Source organism: Carassius carassius, chromosome 28 (genome assembly GCF_963082965.1).
Source record: "Carassius carassius chromosome 28, fCarCar2.1, whole genome shotgun sequence".
Classification (NCBI taxonomy): Eukaryota; Metazoa; Chordata; class Actinopteri; order Cypriniformes; family Cyprinidae; genus Carassius; species Carassius carassius.
Genome location: NC_081782.1, coordinates 22655690 through 22677780, shown reverse-complemented (window position 1 = coordinate 22677780; position 22091 = coordinate 22655690). Strand labels below are relative to the sequence as shown.

Here is a 22091-nt window from a genome sequence, read left to right as displayed (position 1 = left end):
TAATTGATTCTTCCATTGATTCATTCCTTCTTTCAGTTGTTTGTGTTTTTTCATTATGTGTATGTGTGTGAGAGAGAGAGGGTGGATTACACAAAAAATGTGTGTGTGTGTGTGTGTGTAACTGGGCTGGAATCATTGCATCTACGACTCTGTATCACCCTTGGTAGAAAATGCAGCCACAAACGAATGCGACATTAGCATCTTTCCACGGCCCACAAAACCATATCGTAAATCAGGAATTGATCGTCTTACTCAGGAGGGTCTCTCATGTAGAATTGGAAAAGTTTCCTCCCACGCTCTGGGGACTTTGGCTCTGAGGTGACCTGACGCAGAGCCGTAAGTCTGAGTCATTAGTCATCAGTTAGTCCACTTGAGTCGTCTCCTAAAACGGGGTTCAAAGCCAGCACAGCACTCCACATCAAAGTGAAGAACTAATAGTCCTCTATGCTCTTTGTAGTACTACAAGGCTTATTATAAGTAGGGCTAATGATTTTAATAGGATGCATTATTGATTAATGTTGTCTATTTTTTTTAATTCTTTTTTTTTTAATATATATATTAGCATTAGTGGTTGACTGAAATGGTGTTTTAAAAGCTGATGCCAGTATCTAGAGAGCAGGGTGTTTGTATAGCCCAACCAGTGACGCACGCTTGATAGTGTCTCCACAACCTGGATTTATTGTACACAGTTAAGCATACAGTTAAGGTAAATAGACCCTTTTCAAATTTGTGGTGTTTACAAATGCAGACATTAGGGCCTTTCGCAACGCAGGAACCTTTTCATAGTACCAGAACTAATTGTGGAACTAGTACTTTCGGTGTTTTCGCACCGCAGGAACTTGGTGCGATTTTAGTACCGGACTGCCTTTTTCGAGAACCAAATTAGCTCCTACTCCGGAGCAGGGTCTAACCAGCACAATTGGTACTAACTGTGACATAAGGAGATATTGATTGACCAGACGAGTTCATAAATGTGCTCACCTGCCATGATTTAAAATGCTGTTGAACATACTGTAAACATTGTGCCAACTTATTTTGCAAGTATGATGAACAATGATAAATATATGGACACTGAAGTGCAGGCACTTGTAGCAAATGGAGATTCTTAATCCTTTCCATTCTTTCAATGGCTTTACGTATACATCGACATTCCATGTCCATTATTGTGAAACGCGCAAGACACGACAAAAACACAGCCTCCATCCTCCGGCTTTTAATGTTATTCTTCTTTGTTAACATTGTTGAACGCTGCACACAAATGAAATCGATGTCGACCGGCTTACGTCACGTCCTAGTACACATTTTCTGTATTCTGTCATAAGTCGTATACCATTCATTGCTTAACTTTCTATCATCCCTTACTGGAAATTAAATTAAATTAAATTACTGGTTGATATATCAAAGTTTATACACACACTTTTGTTCCATGAATTAGATCTCACTCGGGATGCGTGCTGTCTGTGGAGGTTTGGCCAGGACCAAATCTCTCTTATCTACATCGAGTCTATATTTACTGCAGTATGTTAACTGTGAAAATGCATCATCATAGTCTGTGTAAAGGGTCTATTAATTTCTTTCCATTTATACCGCCTCTTAAAGAATAATTTTAAAGGTGTGAGCAAAGACTTGGTTTGCAATAATTTTAGTTTATTTATCAAAATTCTCTTTTTTTGGCAGTGTAATTTATTACAAACATTTACCCTTAAAATACTGAAAGAATTGCTGTTAGTTCCATTAAGTGAACATAATAATTACATTTTATGATTTCTGTCCCTTTTTGTTGTGCATGTCATTGTGTTGGCATTACCTTAAAGTAAGCTCATTGCTATGTTACATTAAAATCTTATTTCCAAAACCCAATAAAATTCCTATATGGGACTGATTTGCATAACGCCCAATGTCCAGTATAAAATTCAAGAGTTACTCCAATCAAAAGATCAGACATTTCTGTTTTGAACCTGTCACTAACCACATACACACTGTCAGAGACCCACTTTGATGCTGATTATAGTGCAGCGACTGCTTGCGCGCGTGGTAATTACTTCCAGCAAGCACTTGCTGATTATGTGAGTTAGTCTTTTCATGGAATGAAAACAGCCGCGATCCAGTCGAGGAAGATGTGAACTGAGAGCTAAAAAGAGTGACACATGATGTCAAAACAAGAATCACTAAACCACCCAATGTTTGTATGTTTATCTGACATCCTTGCTGTATGTTGGAGATATGATGTTTAAAAACAATCTGACTGTAATCGAATGCTGTGTAGATCAGTTTCCTGATGCTCAGGTGGAACATGAGGGTCCTCGGCTAATGGAAATGTTAGGACAGGACTCTCCTGGCTCTGGCTAGATTAATAAGGTTTGTTTATGGTCAGGTTGAGCAGAGCAGGTCAGTGTGTTCCCTCATTATGCTGCATCCAGGTGCTTAGGCCCAATATTATCTTTTCATTGTGTTTCTCTGGCATAGCTTGTACAAATAATAGTGCTGCAGTTTCCATGAAAGACAACTTGAGAGAAATTTGTGGAAAATGTGACTTAAATAGTGATCTAAGTGTTACATTTAGAATGGTTACAAGACAGAATGGTCATTTGTTATTCTGCTGCTGTCTGACTGTCAAAAAACACAGAGGGAAACATACTATATTATACATTTTATAAAACACTTACATTAACAAATAAAAATCCATGACTTGGCCATGATCAGTTAACATAGAAAAAAAATAGCAGAGAACATATAATCCTACTAAATAAAACACATTATGTTGTCTTTGTTGCAATACAGTACTTTTTATGTATTATGTATATTTTATTTATCTAAAATAAGTAAAACATTGTCATCAGTATATCAGTGACATTTTGGTTGTTGACCAATATCAGGGTTTATTTTTTATCTTCTGACTAGGAGTCTATGGCAGCCCATAGAACCGATTGCGGGAAAGTTGTTATAGTTTGACATTCTGATAGAGGACAGTGCCAATATTAAGTACACCAATTTTGGTGTGTTTAATTCATTCCCTCTAGCGCCACCAACTGTCCAAAATTTCACTTATATTTTGTAAATAACTTTTTAACTGTAAGGCCAATCAACAAAATTGTTGATTCGATTGCACCCTATGACGTCATTTTCCGTCATAGAAATATGGCGGCCATTTAGAATTTTTTGAAAAACCTACTTTTTCAAACTCGTCCTAGATGGTTTGTCCGATTTACACGAAAATTTAACCAGATCATTTTCAGTCAGTGCTGACCAAAAGTTATGGAATTCAAATTGATTTGTCTAACCATTTTCGATAAACGCTCGAACAAATTTTACGTAGCGCTTACAAAAACAGTCGTAAGGCTGTATCTCTGCAACGATTTATCCTATTCAGACCAAACTTGGTACATGTCATAACAAGCATGACCTGAGGCTACACGCTGCGATTCGGCGCAGCGCCACCTACTGGTCCGGAGATATGAAAAATTGTTATTTTTGCTTATAACTTCTGAACAGTTTGTCCAAAAATCATAAAATTGTTCATGTCAGATTCAGGGCAACATGCCGAGTCGACTGATATCCAATTTTACCATATCGGCCATTTTGAATGACGGCCATTTTTAATTTTGTGCTAAAATGCTGTTTTTTAAGAACGCATCAACGGATTGTTACGAAACTTGGTATGGGTCATCCAAGAAGTTTCAAAACAGCGCCACCTAGTGGCGAATCGTTTTTTTTTAAATGCTTATAACTTTGGGTATGGTCGACTTATTTTCACGAGACTCATCGAATTAAACTCCTGAAACCTTACTGAGTCCTACGATACCAAAAATGCTAGGTTTTGCCTACTTGTGTAGCATTGTGATTTAGCGCTTAAAAAACATTTGGCTATATCTTCCAAACCGCTATTCCGATCGAGACGAAATCACCGTCAGAAGTACGGAAACATAGGTCGATAGCTAGACACCAATGCCCAAATGCGAAAATATTGATAGTAAGGGGTAGTACAATTCAATCAAAGTCATGTGTCAGTCATTTTTTTACGTGTTTTTTCATATAAATGTCTATAACTCTGAAGTGAATTGAGATTTTTCACCAACATGGACACACATATGTATGGGCTCACTCTAAGGACATGTAAAAAAATTGTTTGACTGAGCCTCTTGGTGGCGGTATAATAGAACAAAACATGAAATTCCCATTGACTTCAATGCAGTTTTCTGAAATAAAATGCTATACTAAACAAATGCATTGGTGTAATATTACGAAACTCGGAATGTGCCAACAACACCATCCCCTGAAGGTACTCAAAATATTTCGATAAGTTATAACACAATTTCCAAAAAGGCTAATAACTTTTGAATAAATCTGGCTATTGAAATGCTGCTGGTCTTAATAGATTCCTTGGGTTGAGCCAAGAACATAGATACCAAGTTTTCCTTATTTTGCTGAACTTCCTGTCCGCCATCTTGATTTTTAGTCAAAACCTACTTTTTCGAACTCCTCCTAGACCGTTTGTCCGATTTTCACCAAAATGGAATCATAACATCTTCAGACTGAGACAACTAAAAGAAATGGATTTCTTGTCGATATACGAAACGGTTCTCATTTAGCGCATCAACGAATTTGCTGGAAAGATGCCAACATGCATTTGAGGCTGTATCTCTGCAAAGCTTTGACATATTTGCACCAAACTTTGTATGCGTCATTGTTACCTCACACTGACCATGCCATATAAATTTGGTAACAGCGCCACCTATTGGTAAAGAGTAATAAACCATTCATTATCCATGAATAATTACACTTATAAAAATGCTAATAACTTTTTAATGCATTAACCTATTGCAATGAAACTCAAAATATTCCCTGGCTTATGTCGACAACATAGATACCAAATATGCAAGAGTAAGCCGAACTTCCTGTCCGCCATTTTGATTTGTTGAAAACCTACTTTTTCGAATTCCTCATCAACCGTCGGTCTGATTTTCACCAAATTCGAATCAGATGATCTTCAGACTGTGCTGAAACAATGCTATGGATTTAGTGTCAATAGACAAAATCTTTTTCGCATACCATCGCAACGAATTTGAGGGATCATTTCAAAATGACACTTCAGCCTATATCGCTGCAATGCTTTGGCATATTGACACCAAACTTTGTGTGTGCCATTGTCATCTGTCACAGAACACACCCAAAAGGATTTTATAACAGCGCCACCTCTTGGTCAAAAGTGATAAGCCATTTATTCATATTACTAGTGGTTGAATTTATGATTTTTCAGCCATTTCAATTACAATCACCATAAAATTGGTTTTCATTGTTGCACTTCATGTGATGCTCCATGCAATGCTTAGCTCCTCAACTTTCCTCTGGAGTGCTTGGCCCCATAATTGCTGCTTGCAGCTATATTTATTATTATTATTATTATTATTTTGAAAATTCTGTCATCATTTACTCATGCTTCACTTGTTTGAAACCTGTAAAATGTCTAAAGTTCTATATTTGCATTATTAAAAAAAAAAAGTTTGTTTTATTAATTTTATTTATTTAAAATAAATAATACTTTTATTTTTATTTATTAATTTATGTATTTTTTGCTCACAGAACAGTGTAGTTATGGTGTATATATTAGCAATAGTTAACTTGATCATGTCAGCCAAACCTTGACCACTTATTCTGTAGTTGTACTGCAGAGGACTTTTACCTTTTACCTTTGACTGGAGGATCTAGTTTGGAAAGGTGGAGCTAGAAACCTTTGCACTAAAGAGAGGGAAGAGGACGACAAACAAATACAAGCCCAGACACACACTCCTATTCTTCATGGAGGACTGTTATTTTCTCTGTTGCTTTGCCCTTTTATCATGAGTGAAGGGACTACACCTGCACAGCAGGACGGAGGTCTGTGTTTACTTGTGTCCTTTTGCGTTTGTGTGTGTGTCTGCTTTCCTTTGCATCATCCAGCTCTAACAAGTTCTGCGAGTTTTTTTTCTGAAAGTGAAAGTGTCAGATTGCAAAGGAATGCATGAAAGAGCTGATCTGTAACAGGCTTTGCTGAGTCGCAGTTTTTTCCTCTACAGACACTCTAGTACTAGAACTTCCACCGACTCTGGCGTCTTATCAACTGCTATGCAGACACATTCAGCTCAGTGTGTTTCTTTACCCAGCTAAGTAAATGTCAGGAATAAGGACATGCTAAATATGCTTATCAATGTTGGGGCAAAAACTAAAACTCCTTTGATGTAAATGTGAACTGCACACAGCAGTAAATATGACACAAAAATAAGTTCACTCAAACATTTTCTTTCATCATCACTGTTATTAACTCACGCTGGTCAATGAGTGTCCAAGAGAATGAAAAGGATTTTTTTTTCCCTCAGAAATACAACCTTTGTATTAATGTTGGTTCAGTCTAGTTTTGAAAAATCACAATTTCAGTGTTCACATGAAGGTTATACCAGATGTCATTTTTTGTTTAAACTGCTAACATTTTCCTTATACTCTGATTACAAGAGTTTACATGTATAATATTAAAAAAAAGAATAAAAAAAAGGAAATGGAAATAATGTCACACTCCATGACCTGATTTCACCAAAAGTTATTTTTTTCTATGCTGCTTTGATTATTTTAATAATAATTTCGAATTATTTTTTTCTCACTGCTCTTTAAGATGAGTGAATCTTTTTATGATCTTAGTGAAAGAATCAATCTTTTGAGTAGGATTTTCTGAATGAATCCGTTAATCCAACTCCGAAATCCTTTTAGGAATGATTTGAGATATATGTGTGTGTGTGTGTGTGTATATATATGTGTGTATATATATATATATATATATATATATATATATATATATGTATATGTATACACATATATATATATATATATGTATATGTATATATATATGTATATGTATATGTATGTATATGTACATATATAAAAAGTTCTGTTTCACTCCGAAAATGCATTACATTACGAAAGTAAAAACATGATATGGGAGCAATGTACTTTAGATCACATGTGATGCTTTCAATCATTTTGTATTGTGTAAAGCACTATACAAATAAATGCATCATGACGTGGTGTGTGTTTGACTTTTTTATATTTATTGTTCATAATGTTTCCTCTACAGGTCCTGCTCAGGTTCCCATGATGTCCCCAAACGGTTCAGTGCCTCAAATCTATGTGCCTCCTGGATACGTTCAACAGGTGAGTCATTATGGAACTAATTTTATATTGTTTTTATGGGGGTTGTTATTTGGGTTTGGTGAAAAGGATGCAATTTGTCTAATTTATGTCTCTGTGGTCCTTTTCCAAACCATTTAAGCCTCTAGCAGGGTTTTCTGGCATCATTGGCACTGTCAAAGTGGAAGCTGTTGCTGACATTAGTCTGCTAAATGATGCTGCCTTAGGACACATTCCTCCCTTTAAAAGAGCTAGAACTGGAACAGATCAAACAATATAATTTCCAACATGCTGTACATTTCAACAAGATATCAAAATCTTTAACTCAAATCAGGCTAAAGGAATGGTATGCGCAGTATGTCCTGGTTAATTTTCTCTCTATCTTGTCATATAGATCATTGAGGAGAACGGTGTAAGGCGGGTGTTGGTCTTACCTCAGACGGAGTTCCATCCGGGGGGCCATTCCCCACTTCACCACCCGCCCCCTCCGCCGCCCCACGCCCACCTGCAGGCCTTCATCCCCCACCCACACATCTTGCACCCTCACCCTCACATGTACTCAGGCATGGCTGGAGGAACCGGAGATATGAACCCACAGTACATCTCCCAGTACCATCCGGCTCACACGACCATCTACCCAGAGCAGGGTCAGTTTACACACACACACACACACTTCTGCCTCACCAAGAGTGAGGATGGCATGCTGCGCCCCAGCTGACTCTTCAAGGAAAAAATATAGGCCTATATTTTAGCTGATTTATGGACTGTCAGAGAGAGAAAGAATGAAAGCTGTGAAATATGTTGCCGGTAAATACTGAACACAACAAGAACAAATTCCTGTAGGGAACACTTACCTTTTCATTGGCACGACTCACTTCAATAATATTTTGATGTTATGCAAAATGTTATTAAAAACACAAATTATACTTAAAAATTAACTAATAAATATATCTAGTAATTCATATGTTTAAATTGGATTATCAACAGTAATTTATTTAATATTAGAAGTTAATATTAGTCATTTAATCTGATCATAAATCATATCATAAATCATATCATAAATCATATCATTAATCATAAATTAAATATTTAAAGTTTTTATTAAATATTGAGGTTAAGTTTTTGAGTTAAATGTTATTAACTATTTAACTAGTATTATAAAGTATTTCATAATGAAGCTTTTCACATAAACAGTCAGTAATAAAGAGAAAATAAAAATAAGAACAATGACAATATTGTTTTTATTAATATTAATGGCATAATTGGTACTGTTAGTGTTGATTGAAACTAAAACTACTATAGCTGAAATGATATTTAAATATTAGATGAAAAACTAAAATTAATTCCCTTGTCAACTAAATAATTTTAAAGCACTAAAATTACTAAAACCTTAACTGAAGTCAAAATAAATGAAAGCAAAATAACAATAAATATTAAAATAAATAAAATATTAAAATAATTAATTTAAAAAAGGCAAAAGCACAAAATTAACTTTTTTTTTTTTACATTTCCTAAAAATTTAAAAATAGAATTAAATAAAAAAATAATAAATGCTACAACAGCGTATAAATAACACAATAATCATAAATTGCTATCATTTTTACTTAATTATACTAGCTACAGACCCTCATTCCCTTACTTTTGCATTTTTTTCATTTCTAGGAAGTTTGTGTGTGTGTGTGTATATATATATATATATATATATATATATATATATATATATATATATATTATGATATATATAACTTGCTAAAGTGTTTATACATTTCAGAAAGTCCCCAAAGGGATAAACTTTGCACAATGGCTCACTTCACTCAATCACCTGTGCATCAATTTTCCGTTTCACATTATTCCTTGCATTTCTCTCTGATTTCCAATTTCAGATACTCACCCTCCGCATGGACGTGCAGCATTTTCTCACAGAGATGAAAGGGCTAGCAAAACCTATGAGCGCCTGCAGAAGAAATTGAAGGAGAGGCACGGGGTGGGCGGAGGGGGAGGTGGAGGCCTGGCCCTCTCCAAAGACAGTCCACCTCCATCCCCACAGAAGAGTCGCGGGACGCCACCGTCAGGAGATCTCCAGAACGGGCTTGGGGGTAAGGGTGCAGAGGAGCAAGCACAGCCCAGCACTGCTGTCACCGCCCTGGGCAAAAGTCCAGGGAGAGGGAAAGAGACAGAATCTGGAGGTACAGTAGAATACATTAGGGTTCCTAGAACCATTAGAGTTAAGTATTAAGCCACAGGATGCTGTGTTACAGTGTTTTTACCACAGTTAAGAAGTTTGAAGCAGAGTGTGAAAATGTAACACGCTGCCTCATGTGTCTTATGCTTTTTTAGAATAGTAGAATCAGCAATATGAGACACCAGTGGTAAATAAATAATTACATTTATCATGATCTAATAAGAGTTTTGTTTTAAGTGCTAATCACGATTAATCGCATACAAAATGTTTTTTGTTTACATAATATATGCATGTCTGCTGTGTATATTATGTATATATAAATACACACACATGCATGTATGTATTTCAGAAAAATATAAAATATAAATTAATATAAATATAGACATGTAAGTACATGTAAATATTTTCAAAATATATACTGTATGTGTGTGTATTTATATATACATATATGCAAACAAAATCATTTATTTTGTATGCGATTAATCGCGATTAATCTTTTGACAGCATGATGTAAATGTTGTATTTTGTCGTTTCTTTTTTTTGTTTTTACTTTTTACTTGTTTTATTTGACCTTTTTGTTAGAAATGATATAATCAATAAAATAATTTGCATAAAAACAATGACATAATGAAAGTTGACATGATCGTTGTCCACTTATTTGCTTGAATTTTATTAGATAATACTAATCAAATCCTACTATTTTCTTTTACTTTTTTATCGGTTTAAATCCAAGACTACTGTATTTTAGGAATTAAATGAAGAAGTTTTTAAGTCTCATAACTTTCAACCCCACTACGGTCTATTAAACTGATTGTGAGGTATAATTTATAGATGTATAGTCTGGTTGCATTAATAGGTTTGCATAAATCAGCTATTTAGTATCAAGCAGTATCACATTTTAGCATGAAAACAGCTTTACAAATTAGATTTTAATGATAATCTTCTAACAGATCTAATTAAAAGATAAACTTGCTTAAAAATGATCAGGGAATTTAATATTTACTATTTATCTCTCTCTCAATTAATTACCAACCAGAGTTATGTGTGCAATCGCTGATGGTGATATATTAGGAGAAAGCTAGTAGTATTAACAGACATCAATGTCCCATTAAGTCTTCTTTTTCCTAGGATGATTATATCTCAGGTTCCAGGTAGAAGTCCATCCAGGAGCCCACTGGAAGATTTAACAGGGCTCCAGGGATGGGCCCTCTCTCCAGCCCCGCTGTAAACAGGCCCGAGTAGCTCGTCTCTGGTCTCATTAGCTCCTTCAGCTTTAGGCTGGTGCAGATAACATTAGCTGTAATTACCCCTGCACAGACTGTCATTTATCAGTTCTAACTAACTCCAGCCTGCAGCAACTGTACGCCGGCTAAACTAAAAAAGATAGCTGATGTATCTATTAATCCATTCATGGAAAATAAATGCCTTTTATGTGATTAAAGAGGTTGAGTGTGAAGCCTTGTCTTTTTTATGAAACAGTTGATAAAAAAGTCATCTTATCTAGATATATTTTTTTTATTTTATGTAGAACTGGATGAAGAAGCGAAAGCTCTTCAGGAACGATTGAACTCTATCTGCAAGCCAGTGGTAAGTAGCACTTTATTTTAATGTTCCTTTGTTAATATTTATGTGCATATTTTGTGTTTTGATTTTCCTTTAATGTTAACTTGTAGTTTTCTTAAGCATTTTTCGCAGTTGCCTGGTATTTTAATAATTTGAGTTATTTACTTTTATTCAGAAAGGAAGAGTTAAAAGGATTCAAAGTGACCGTAAAGGCATGTTTAATTTCAATATTTCTGTTTCAAACCAATGCTTTGTGTCAGTTTACTTCATTAAAGGATCCTCCAAATAATCGATTACAGTTAAAATATTTCGAAAACAGACTTGTTTTTTAACTTTCATGATAGTAAGAGGTGCTTCTTGAGCATCATGTGAGAATCATGTGACACTAAAGACTGGAGTAATGATACTGAAAATTCACATTTGCCATCACAATTATCAATTGTTTATTTACTCTACAATTTATTCTAAATATTAAAACAGGAGATGTCATTATAAATGAACACATTTCAGTAATATTTCACAGTACTACGATTTTTATTTTTTATGAAATAAAAGGATTCTTACCTGTGTTAAATATTAGGAACAGCCATTTTTGGAATATAGTACTCTGTGATAAACCAGATGTTCAGAAAAAAGCACTGATGAGCAGGCGAACCACAGAAGATTGACAGATTAATCCAGAGATGAACCAGACCACATGTTGCCTTTTAAGCCTGATGACGTTTAAATGCATTTTTCTGCTTGCTTATAGTCTGTAACCATGGCTTGAGATAATTTCGAAAGAGGTAATGGCTAATTGCTTGACTTGCAAACTTTGTGGTGGAAAAGCAAAATATAAATTTTTATTTATTGGGAACACTTATTTTACACTATTTATTCAAAACCATTCCCTCAAAATGTTTGAAATTGGATCCATTGTCGAAGCTTGACATTTTGAAAGGGTGGACAATCTCACACTGGCCAAATATCAGTATATTAATCAGCCTGCCTGGATAATGCATTAGTCTATCACTGGCATAATCGTACTGATATGGCATACTGTTCTTCTTAGTGGGCTATTTGGGAGGCCTTTCTCCTCTCTCTGAGAAACCACCTTCTGAAGAACTGTATGACTTCTTGCTGCGTCAGCAGTTTTCTTAATGACAGTCATTTCCACGGTCTTAGAAACTCTACATCCATGCATGATTACAATCCCCACAAGAAGACCGAAATGGCTCTCCGTAATGGGTCATTAATGCTGCATTTGATTTGATTCATGGGGGAAGCTAAATGGCTGTCTTGTCTGGCGTGCTGGGATCTGGTTTATTGGTGTTTTCATGAAACAGTGACTTCAGCTTTGGCGAAACAGCCCTGTCCATTTCACTATAATAATGATTACTTATTCTTTTTCATTGCACATTCTAACCATTTTTGAAAATTCTAAACGTTTTTTTTTTTTTTTTTTTTCATGAGATATGAATATATTATAGGGGTACTACAAATACATTTTTAAAAGGTCAGTTAAGCATGCTATTCTAAATAATTTTAACAAAATACGGTCTGTATTTTTAATTCTGTAATTAAGGTCTGTTTTCTGTTTTTATTTAAATGGGAAAATAAATACATTAATTAATATTTATTGAAGGGTAATTATTTAAAGTTTTATTGTAGACATGTACGTCGACATTTTAGTGTCATGTTAAATTAAAAAATCCTAGAGTACACCATTAAAGTCATAATATTACAAGAATAGTGTTGAAATTACGAGAATAAAGTCAAACCATTATGAGAATAAAGTCAAAATATTACAAGAATAAAGTCAAAATACTACGAGAATAAATTTGAAATTTTTAGAGAATAAAGTGAGAATAAAGTCTAAATATTTCGAGAATAAAGTCAAAATGTTTCGAGAATAAAGATTAAAGTTAAAATATTTTGAGAGTATATTCTGGCCTTTTGCACTTGCAAATGGCCCGGATTGGGAGCACCAGGAGATATTCCAAAATCTCAGCTTTCAAAATCTGTCAGTTTTATAGCGACAAACAATATATTACAATAATGTGTGTTTTTCACACTTTTTAATGTGGCGTGACAGATCACTGTATTTGCTTCAGTTATAAGCAGCATGTGAGTCTTTCCGATTACAATGAGACATTATTTTTGTTATAATTTAACCTATAGGCTACTGTTTTTTCATGCCTTCTGATGTTCTTTCACTTTTATATCTTGCTATAAACTTGAAATAAAGAGGGAAAACATTTATAATTGGTATTTCGTATTAATAATATAATATTGTATTTACTTAGCCTGAGTTAGGGTTGGGTACATGCACGTGCACAGGTAGGTCTCAACCTGTGCAGAGCACATGCCCTTTTTCTTTTTTTTGTGGGTTATTTATTATTTTTTTTCTCTCTAAATAAATCAATGGTATTAATCACCCTTTACATCTTTCTATTTTACAAATATTTAGTGAATGAAACAAAAATCTTGTTGGATCCGCTCAAACTGTCTGTAAAACCTCATAACTCCACCCCCTCTATCTCGATTGAATCAGAGCCGGAATAAACTGAAGTTTTACAGCAGCAGTGTTGCCAAGTACACGGATTGAAGCAACCTCAACAACGTGATATTTAACTTCTCGAATGCGAATTTACCAGGGGGAACCCTGCCAATAAATGTGTATATTTACCACCTGGAAAGTGATTTTTTTAATGGGGGACTCCCCTTGAAATGCGATTGGGCTAGTTTTTTTGAGTAGCAATTTGGGCGGGTTTTGTTGTGAAAATCTGGCAACCCTGGCCTGCACAGCAGCTGAATGAAGTCTTGCATTTATAAAGATCTTGTTGTTTGAATAAGTACAGCGTTTTCTTTACGCATGAAACACTATGTCTATAAAGGCTCATATTTAGGTATTGGTATTTGAGGTCTGAGACTGGTGGGACAGAGAGAGGGCGATAGCATTTGCCTTAGTCATAGCCAATAGCTTACCCTTTAAAAGCTTGTGCATACAGACAGCAGCCTCGCCATTTATCTTTAATAAAATGACATTTTGTCATAATGTATTTTACAGCAGGAAAAACTGAGCGCCCATATAGCTACAACAAACTTAATAGCCTAATCTGTTGATGAAAACGTTAAAGACTCACGAAATGCACATTTGCACACATTCGCAGGTCAAACACCCCAAACGCAGTTTGTGATCATAATCACCTAGGTAAAATATATTTCTAAGAAATTTCTTCTTTGATTTATGATTGGCTAATACACTTAATTTTATTAACATTTAATCAAGTTATATGGTTGCATGGTCAATTCATGTTTACGCTGTTAATATGCACATATTAGCTAGCTAGCTTTTTTTTTGCAAAACAAGAATAAACGCAGTAAAACGTTTTTACTACAGTAATGTAGTAACTAAAAAAAATCATTTCAACTTTATTCTTATAATTTCGACTTTATTCTTGAAATCTTAGATTATTATATATTTTTTTACATGCCACTAAAACGGCGTCGTAGAGATGTGAGGTGGGGGGGTCTGAAATGTGTGTGTGTATATATTTATATATATAGGGCTGGGCGATATATCTAACGATATGATTATGCACATCTAGTCAGTAAATCTGGTTCTGTGATTACCGCTAAATCGCCGTCACCTACTTTTAAATGGAGCAGCATTTAACAGACAGAGCCGTAGATCGCTGACAAGCTATGCAATATCACGTTCATTATCGAAGGCGATTCATCTGGGATAATGAACGCGATATTGCATAGCTTGTCAGCTATCTACGGCTCTGTCTATTAAATGCCACTCCAATTATAAGCAGATGATGGCGATTTAGCAGTAATCACTTCCATCTTTTATTAAATTCTGTTGACGTCTTTTGGAAGAAACAATGGCAAAAACCAAATATCTAGCCAATAACTTTAGTTAGGCTTAGTCTGAAGATTGTAAGACAAATTTGGTGGATATGAAATAAAATGAGTGGGAGTAAAAGTGGAAAAAGTGTAACTATGTGAAGAATTAATAAATCAAAGCCACCACAAATCAATTTAAAAGGTCTACAAGAGTTAGTTTTGCATAATGGCCATTTTTTTCCTGAATTTAGTATTAAGCAAATGCATTTCATGTTAATTTTTGCAAAGGATGCTGACCTTGCAGCTCAAAAAACATTACCTACTATATTTATTGTCACATAATTTGCCTGCTCAGAATGATGTCAAACTTATTGGTCAGATTTATGTTGTTCGGTTGCATCAGTAACTGAAAGATTATTTCCACAACTCATGCAGTGAGAAAAGTTGTTGTGAAAGTTTAGAGGGAGAGAATCATCCCCCACATATAGCCACATATAGGTTCTTTTTAAGTCAGTTTTGGCCTAGTAATCTGTGTTATCTTGAGCTATTCTGAAAACCTTAAAGGGACATAGTCATGCATCCATAACTTAAGGAGACACTTGTTTCTCGACTGGAATAAAGGTAAAAATATTCCTTCTTGCATAACAGGAGTTCTCTTTTTTTCTGGAGGGGAAGTGCCGCATGTGATTTAAAATAAACTAAAGTGACTCTTTCCAGGCAAAACAAGCAGACTTTGTATTTCCCAAACATGTGCCAATTAGCCCCTGGGAACAATTAACCACTGAAAGTAGTTGAACACAAGAAAATGGATTTCATTGAATCAGACAAATTGAGTTTGAATCATTCATGCATCTTGGTACATCAGTTTTCACTAATGTAAAACCTTTCCTTTTTCGTCTGCATATAAAGTCCCTTAGCTGTCCTTGTGCGTCACATTCACTCAATATACAAACACAGATTTTCATCAGTCTGTCTGGGAACATGACCTAAAATCAGGCGAATTATAAAGGTCTTCTTTGAGATGGACTAATTGCACAGACAATCCATTGACAACTTAATTGAGAAAATAATTGTTGTTTTGCTATTCCTTATTGCTCTATTTACAAGACGAGGCCAGAAAACCAATCTATGCAAGTTTGCAGACACGGTTGCAGGAAATGCTACTGATATTTTCTTTAATTTGCCAAGATGGATCCTGACTTCCATCTTTTATTCACCTCTTGAATTAAAGTGTAATGGTGACGTAAACCAAAAATCCTGCCAATAACTTTAAATGACAGATTATGACACTGGTGAACCAAATTTAATAAATGTGGAAAAATAGATATTCCATCTTTTCTGATATTTCTTGTTTAACTTTAAAAATCTGTAGTCCATGAAGTATTCACAAATCATTAGCACTACAAATCAAATTGAACAAAAGTTAGTTAACTTAGCATAATTACAAAGACTTCTATGCAAGTTTGCAGATACAAATGTAAAGAATTCTACTGATGTTTCCTTTGCGATAAAAATTTAAAATCTGTCGCTTTTCAGAATGCAACAACTTCGGGCATTTGCGTTTATAAATTTGCCTAAAATAGGATTCAGGCATTGCTTAGGTGATGTACAATAAATGGTGATATATAATTTTTTGGATGATATTAGAGATTTTCAAACAATTTGAACTATGGGTCAGTGTCGGACTTCAAATGTTTCCTGTTTTTTACATTTAGATTCACTATTTTTTAATTTGCAATAGAAAATTTTATCTTTAAAACACTAAAAATGTCCTAATTTAATTGTAACCTCAAATCCAGATAATGTTATTGAGTTCTATATAAAATAATACAAATAGTATCGGCAGGAATTTTAGTATCGGTGCACCCGTAAACTTGTTGTGAGAGTCGTTTTTCTAATCAACTGATCATTTAAAACCTCTGACAACTCTGGATCCAGTAGAAGTTTAATTTTAAACTAGCTCAGTATAATATTTTTTTCCCCCAACTGAAAGATTTGTACTAGATGTAGTGCTTCATGTAAAAACTATTGTATCATCTTGCATCATCAGGTGACAGACATCCAGGCCAGAGGGGTCAGTTTGAGTTGGTTGCCCCCATCAAGAACAGAAGGCGAAGATGAGCCCAAAGAGGGAGAAGAAGGCCCTGCGGAGCCCAGCTTCACGTACGAGGTCTCCGTCTCATACAGTGGCAAGGATGAGAAGTACAAGAGCGCCTACAGGTGAGATCACGCTCCTTGTCCCACTGTGGAGGAGGTCTGGGCAGGATGTGGAGAAGGTGTGGGTGCAGTTGAGGAACTCGCTGTTAATTTTTGTGGTTTGCTGTGGGTTTTCTAAAGTAAGTGATGGCTGAAGTTCAACAGAAGTTCAATTGACAAGCAGCAATTGACATGCAAGTTCACAATAGTACATGAATACTGAAGAGTTGTTTACTTTTTGTGAAAAATGTTACTAATATTCTCTTTCTTTTGCTTGTGTTAGTGGTGTTGAACTAAGTGCAACCTTACAAGACTTGAGACCAGCAACAGACTACCATGTCAGGTTTGTGTCTGTTTTGACTTTTAAATGCACAAGACAGTATCAGAATTTGTTTTACACATTCTAGTTTTTATAGCATAGCTCCGTTAATAATAACACTCCTTTATGAATAAAATTGTTTAGAAATATATTAAGAGGCTTGCCACAGTAATCAGTGATAGGGCCTATTTAGCAATTTTTCTATGTTTAATACAAGTGAATTTGTCTTTTTTATTATGCTTTTCTTAATTTTATTTTAGACTTAAGTTATTTTTATGTGTTTAATGTGAGTATGTCATTGTACTGTTTTATTGTTTTTCCATAAGAGTAATAATGTATCTTTAATTTTTAAGCATTTGTTTTGTTCAAAGAAAGGGAAAGATGTAAAGATTACATTGTCATTTACATTTAGTAATTTTGCAGATGCTTTTATCCAAAGCGACTTACAAATGAGGACAATAGATGCAATCAAAAACAACAAAAGAACAATGATATACAAATGCTATAACAAGTCTCAGTTAGCTTAACATAGTACACGTTTTATTTTTATTATATTTTATTTAATTTTATGCGAGCAGCTATTGGTAGCCAGTGCAAACTGATAAACAGAGTTGTGACGTGTATTCTTATCGGCTCATTAAAAATGTATTTTGCTGCCGTGTTCTGGATTAAATTTCCTCACCATGGTATCCATGTACAATAAGAGTAATACATTTAATTATATTAAAAAAATATTCAGTCTTTATAAAAAAAATTTCTAAGATCTAAAACTATTCCTTTCTTTACTGTTGGTATTGTATTGTTTCTATATGCTAATACAAGTGTGTGTTGGTGTGTATTTAGGGTCCAGGCCATGTGTAACTGTTTACAAGGCGTCCCTTCAGAGCCTGTGAGCTTCACCACTCTGAGCTGTGAGCCAGACAGGCCCAGCCCGCCACGCAAAACCGGTGTCACCAAGAGCAGCCTTGTCCTGCAATGGAAGGTATGTGCACACCTTAACACACTGGAACATCAACTGTCCCACATAACTTGTCTCAGACAACCACCAGGACAAGACCACAGGAAACTGATGATTCTTCTGCACAATCTGACTTTGCTGCAGCCTGGAATTGAACTACTGGTTTCGTCTGGTCAGAGGAGAACTGGCCCCCCAACTGACCCTGGTTTCTCCCAAGGTTTTTCTCTCCATTCTGTCACCGATGGAGTTTCGGTTCCTTGCCGCTGTCGCCTCTGGCTTGCTTAGTTGGGGACACTTCATTTCCAGCGATATCGTTGACTTGATTGCAAATAAATGCACAGACACTATTTAAACTGAACAGAGATGACATCACTGAATTCAATGATTAACTGCCTTTAACTGTCATTTCGCATTATTGACACACAGTTTTCCTAATTAATGTTGTTCAGTTGCTTTGACGCAATGTATTTTGTTTAAAGCGCTATGTAAATAAAGCTGACTTGACATAAATGTTATATTGCATATTTAAACTGACTTAAGTGCATAACAACAACAAAAATACTTTTTTGCCTAGGCTCCATGTGACAACGGTTCCAAAATCCAAAACTATATCCTTCAATGGGATGAGGTGCGTTATTTTGTTATTGCTGTTTTTATATTTCTCAAAAAGTAAACCGCGGGTCTGAGAAGTGAATGTTTAAGCATGTAGTGCTAATCCTGGCTGTGATCTGTGAACAGGGGAAGGGGACGGCTGCGTTTGAACAGTGCTACTACGGCCCTCAGAAGCTGTACAGGCTCACCAAACTCTCCACAGCTTCCAGATATTCTTTTCGGCTGGCTGCCAAAAATGACATGGGGGTGAGGTATGTACCAATGTGTCAAAATGTTCCTAAATCCAGCTTCTAAAAAAAATTTAAAACATTCAGAAATAATGTAAAATATCGGTGAATGAAACACTTACTAACTTCATAAACAGTATAAACATGGTAGCATTTAATATAAATAACATTTAACATTTAGAACAGTATTCTTCACATGCACATGTTTGAAAAATAAAAACCCCACAGTCAAGTTAGCAATACCGACATATGTGTGTGCACATTTATGTGCGTTATGTTTTGGAATACAATTTGTGGCAAGTGACTTATGTCTGGAAAATTACAGTATATATATTGTCCTATGATCATTTACTCTTTCCGTAGTGAGTTCAGTGAAGTCGTCCACATCATGACATCATGCAGTGTGCCTGCACCCCCCTTAAGCCCTGAGCTGATTCAGTCCGGGGTCACATGGCTCTGTGTGCGATGGTACAGGCCAGCCGGCTCGCCCAAAGAAGACGAAATCAGCTACGTGCTGGAGATGGAAGAGGAGGGCTCAGTGAGTGGGAGACGCGCACACACACACTTTCACAGAAATGCATCGAACACTTCTGATAAATCTGATAAATAAATGACACATAAGGCCTGCTTATACCTGGTATGAAGGTCTATCTCTGATTTTATAGTTAGTAAGAGATAAGTTAGAATTTTTTTTCAGAGTAAACATTAATTTGTCCTGTTGCATCCTGGACTGAGGTTGAGAATGTTACATGTTATGTAAAAAGTGATTTATGCAGACATTAAGTGTGTAGTAAACTGTGATCTGTCTCATACTTGTGAATGGCCTAAGGCAAATGTTAATTTGTGGTGTAAACTGGGCCATTAAGACTCAGTTTTTCCTGAAGTAGGCCAGGTTTTGAATGTGTGTTTACATGAATATGTGATGTGTTTTTAAAGGGTTATGGGTTCCAGGCCAGTTATGATGGTGAAGATCTGTCACACACTGTCAGAAACCTCCACAGGAGCACCACGTACAGGTTCAGGGTGAGAACACACACACATAAAGAGGGATGCATGTTCGCCACTTCTTGTGTGTGTCTCAGTTTCTTTATTTCCTTTTGTTGGTTTGGTTTGTTTGTCTATTTGTTTGTTTTAGTTTTTTTTTTTTTTGAACATTCTATTTTTTTTTTTTTTGCTTTTCCGTTTGTACATTATTTATTAATTTATATTGCCATGTCTAATGTTATTTCAATGTTATCTGTTTTTGTTGTTTTTTCAATGTTGTCATTCCTTTTGTTTCTATCATTCATTTTTCATTTTAGTCTTTTCTTATTTTTGAATTTGCTTTTTCTTAATCTGTTCATTCTTTAGTTTCATTCATTCTTTTTTTTTTGCCTTTGTTCATTCTTCGCCATTCCCTTTATTTAGTATATATTCTCTTATTTTCTTTTTTTTTCTCTTTCTACCATTATTAGCTTCTTTTGTTTCTTTCTTTTTGTTTGTGCTTTTTTAATTCCTTTTTTGTTTGTTTGTTGTTTAATTTGTTCTTCTCTTTCATTTGTTCATTTCCAACAAGTCCATTCTTTGTTCCTCTTTTTTTGTTTACCCTCCTCACCCCATCCCGGGCCTGATTGAGACTCACCTGTTGTCAGCGGCTGAGAGATGAAGCAGGGGTTGTAGTAATGCGATCAGTCACTGTTCTCTGGTGTTATTGGGTCGGGTTGATCATAATCATGTTTCCAAAAACACAAGTGTATTAATGCGATCAGAATGGCTGCAAGCATCCTGATGAGAGGAGCTGATTACCTGCCGAGAGCTCGCATCCCCAATAACTGCCAATTGCTATGACAGATGACATATCTACACCACAGTTTATTTCTGAACCGTGAAACGCTTCCTCATCCTGAGCTTTGATCAGGGCAAACTGTTTCTCGGTGAGAAAAATTTGGTGGTGAATATAAAGGGTTTTGAAAGGCCCTAGAGATTTGCATTGCCTCTGCACCCAGTGCATAGCTGAGTCATAATGAAGGCTATTTTAAGGACCAATCCGTTTTTTTTGCATTGTCATTTTGAATCATTCACAACCACATCCACCCCCCACCCACACACACACACACACTCATTACTATAATGAATAACTTATTATTATTATATATATATATATTTTTTAAATCATTGCAGGTTGTCGCCTATAATGCAGAAGGGAAAAGTAACCCCAGCGGTGTGTCTGAGTTCACCACGGCCCCTGACAGACCGGGCTGCCCCTGCAGACTCGCAGTGAAGGGAAAACCTCACCCGACCAGTTTCCGTCTGACCTGGGGTCAGTTCAGCATGTTAGAAACACATAAAGATTGAACTTTGACTCAATACAACTAAAACTAAACCGAAATCACCTTTGATTTAGTCCTCATATACTTGGGATGTTTTTATGGCCCGGTCTTGGAACTTGGTGAGCTACCGTTCTAAGAAAGGTTTTTAAGAATTTATTGTTTTTGTGTACACATTTTATTTTATTTTTCACAATAAGAAATGTCCATCCTAGATGTTTGGTTGATGATATTAAAATTAGAACAGAAATGCAGAAACGCACAGCAAAACACAACAAAATAATTAAAAACCAAAACTAAACTCAGAACAGAAAGTGTAAAAATAAAATCAAATTTAAAATATTATAACAGTATCTCAATGATACTAAAATAGCATTTGAACTGGACACAAATAGTAAGTGTTTTTTTGTTGTTGTTTTTTTCCATCGCCTCAGATCCTCCCAAAGACAACGGCGGATCAGATGTGACAAAGTATGTTGCAGAGCTGTCTGGAGGGTCAAGTGGTACGTTCCAATTAGGTTTTCTGGTGTATCTACACATGCTCATTATGATTATTCATTGAATGCTTGTGTGTGTGTTTCAGGTTGTTCTTGGAATCAGGTGTACAGTGGTTCGGCTGTGGAGTGTGTTTGTGATGGTCTGAGCCCAGGATGTTCATACCAGGCTAGAGTCCACTGCATCAGTGCGGGAGGCGAGAGCCCAGTATGTCACACAAAAATTATGCAATCCTTTATTGCTG

At 35.5% G+C, this 22091-nt stretch overlaps 1 protein-coding gene across 4 annotated transcripts in view; it reads left to right on the top strand.

Annotated features, from left to right (window-relative positions):
* The window catches only part of LOC132108205 (fibronectin type-III domain-containing protein 3a-like), a 101058-nt gene that overhangs the window by 61491 nt on the left and 17476 nt on the right, over nucleotides 1–22091 (top strand). For 3 of the 4 annotated variants that reach the window (XM_059514833.1, XM_059514835.1, XM_059514834.1), the window contains 14 exons: nucleotides 7103–7179; nucleotides 7550–7802; nucleotides 9039–9341; nucleotides 10866–10924; nucleotides 16785–16954; nucleotides 17214–17273; nucleotides 18093–18231; nucleotides 18782–18835; nucleotides 18946–19070; nucleotides 19410–19584; nucleotides 19983–20069; nucleotides 21207–21345; nucleotides 21787–21855; nucleotides 21936–22054. In XM_059514833.1, the coding sequence (XP_059370816.1) occupies nucleotides 7103–7179; nucleotides 7550–7802; nucleotides 9039–9341; nucleotides 10866–10924; nucleotides 16785–16954; nucleotides 17214–17273; nucleotides 18093–18231; nucleotides 18782–18835; nucleotides 18946–19070; nucleotides 19410–19584; nucleotides 19983–20069; nucleotides 21207–21345; nucleotides 21787–21855; nucleotides 21936–22054 (1829 nt within the window). Of the gene's footprint in view, nucleotides 1–5761; nucleotides 5875–7102; nucleotides 7180–7549; nucleotides 7803–9038; nucleotides 9342–10865; nucleotides 10925–16784; nucleotides 16955–17213; nucleotides 17274–18092; nucleotides 18232–18781; nucleotides 18836–18945; nucleotides 19071–19409; nucleotides 19585–19982; nucleotides 20070–21206; nucleotides 21346–21786; nucleotides 21856–21935; nucleotides 22055–22091 lie in introns of those variants that run through there. The other variant, XM_059514836.1, reaches the window with a different exon arrangement.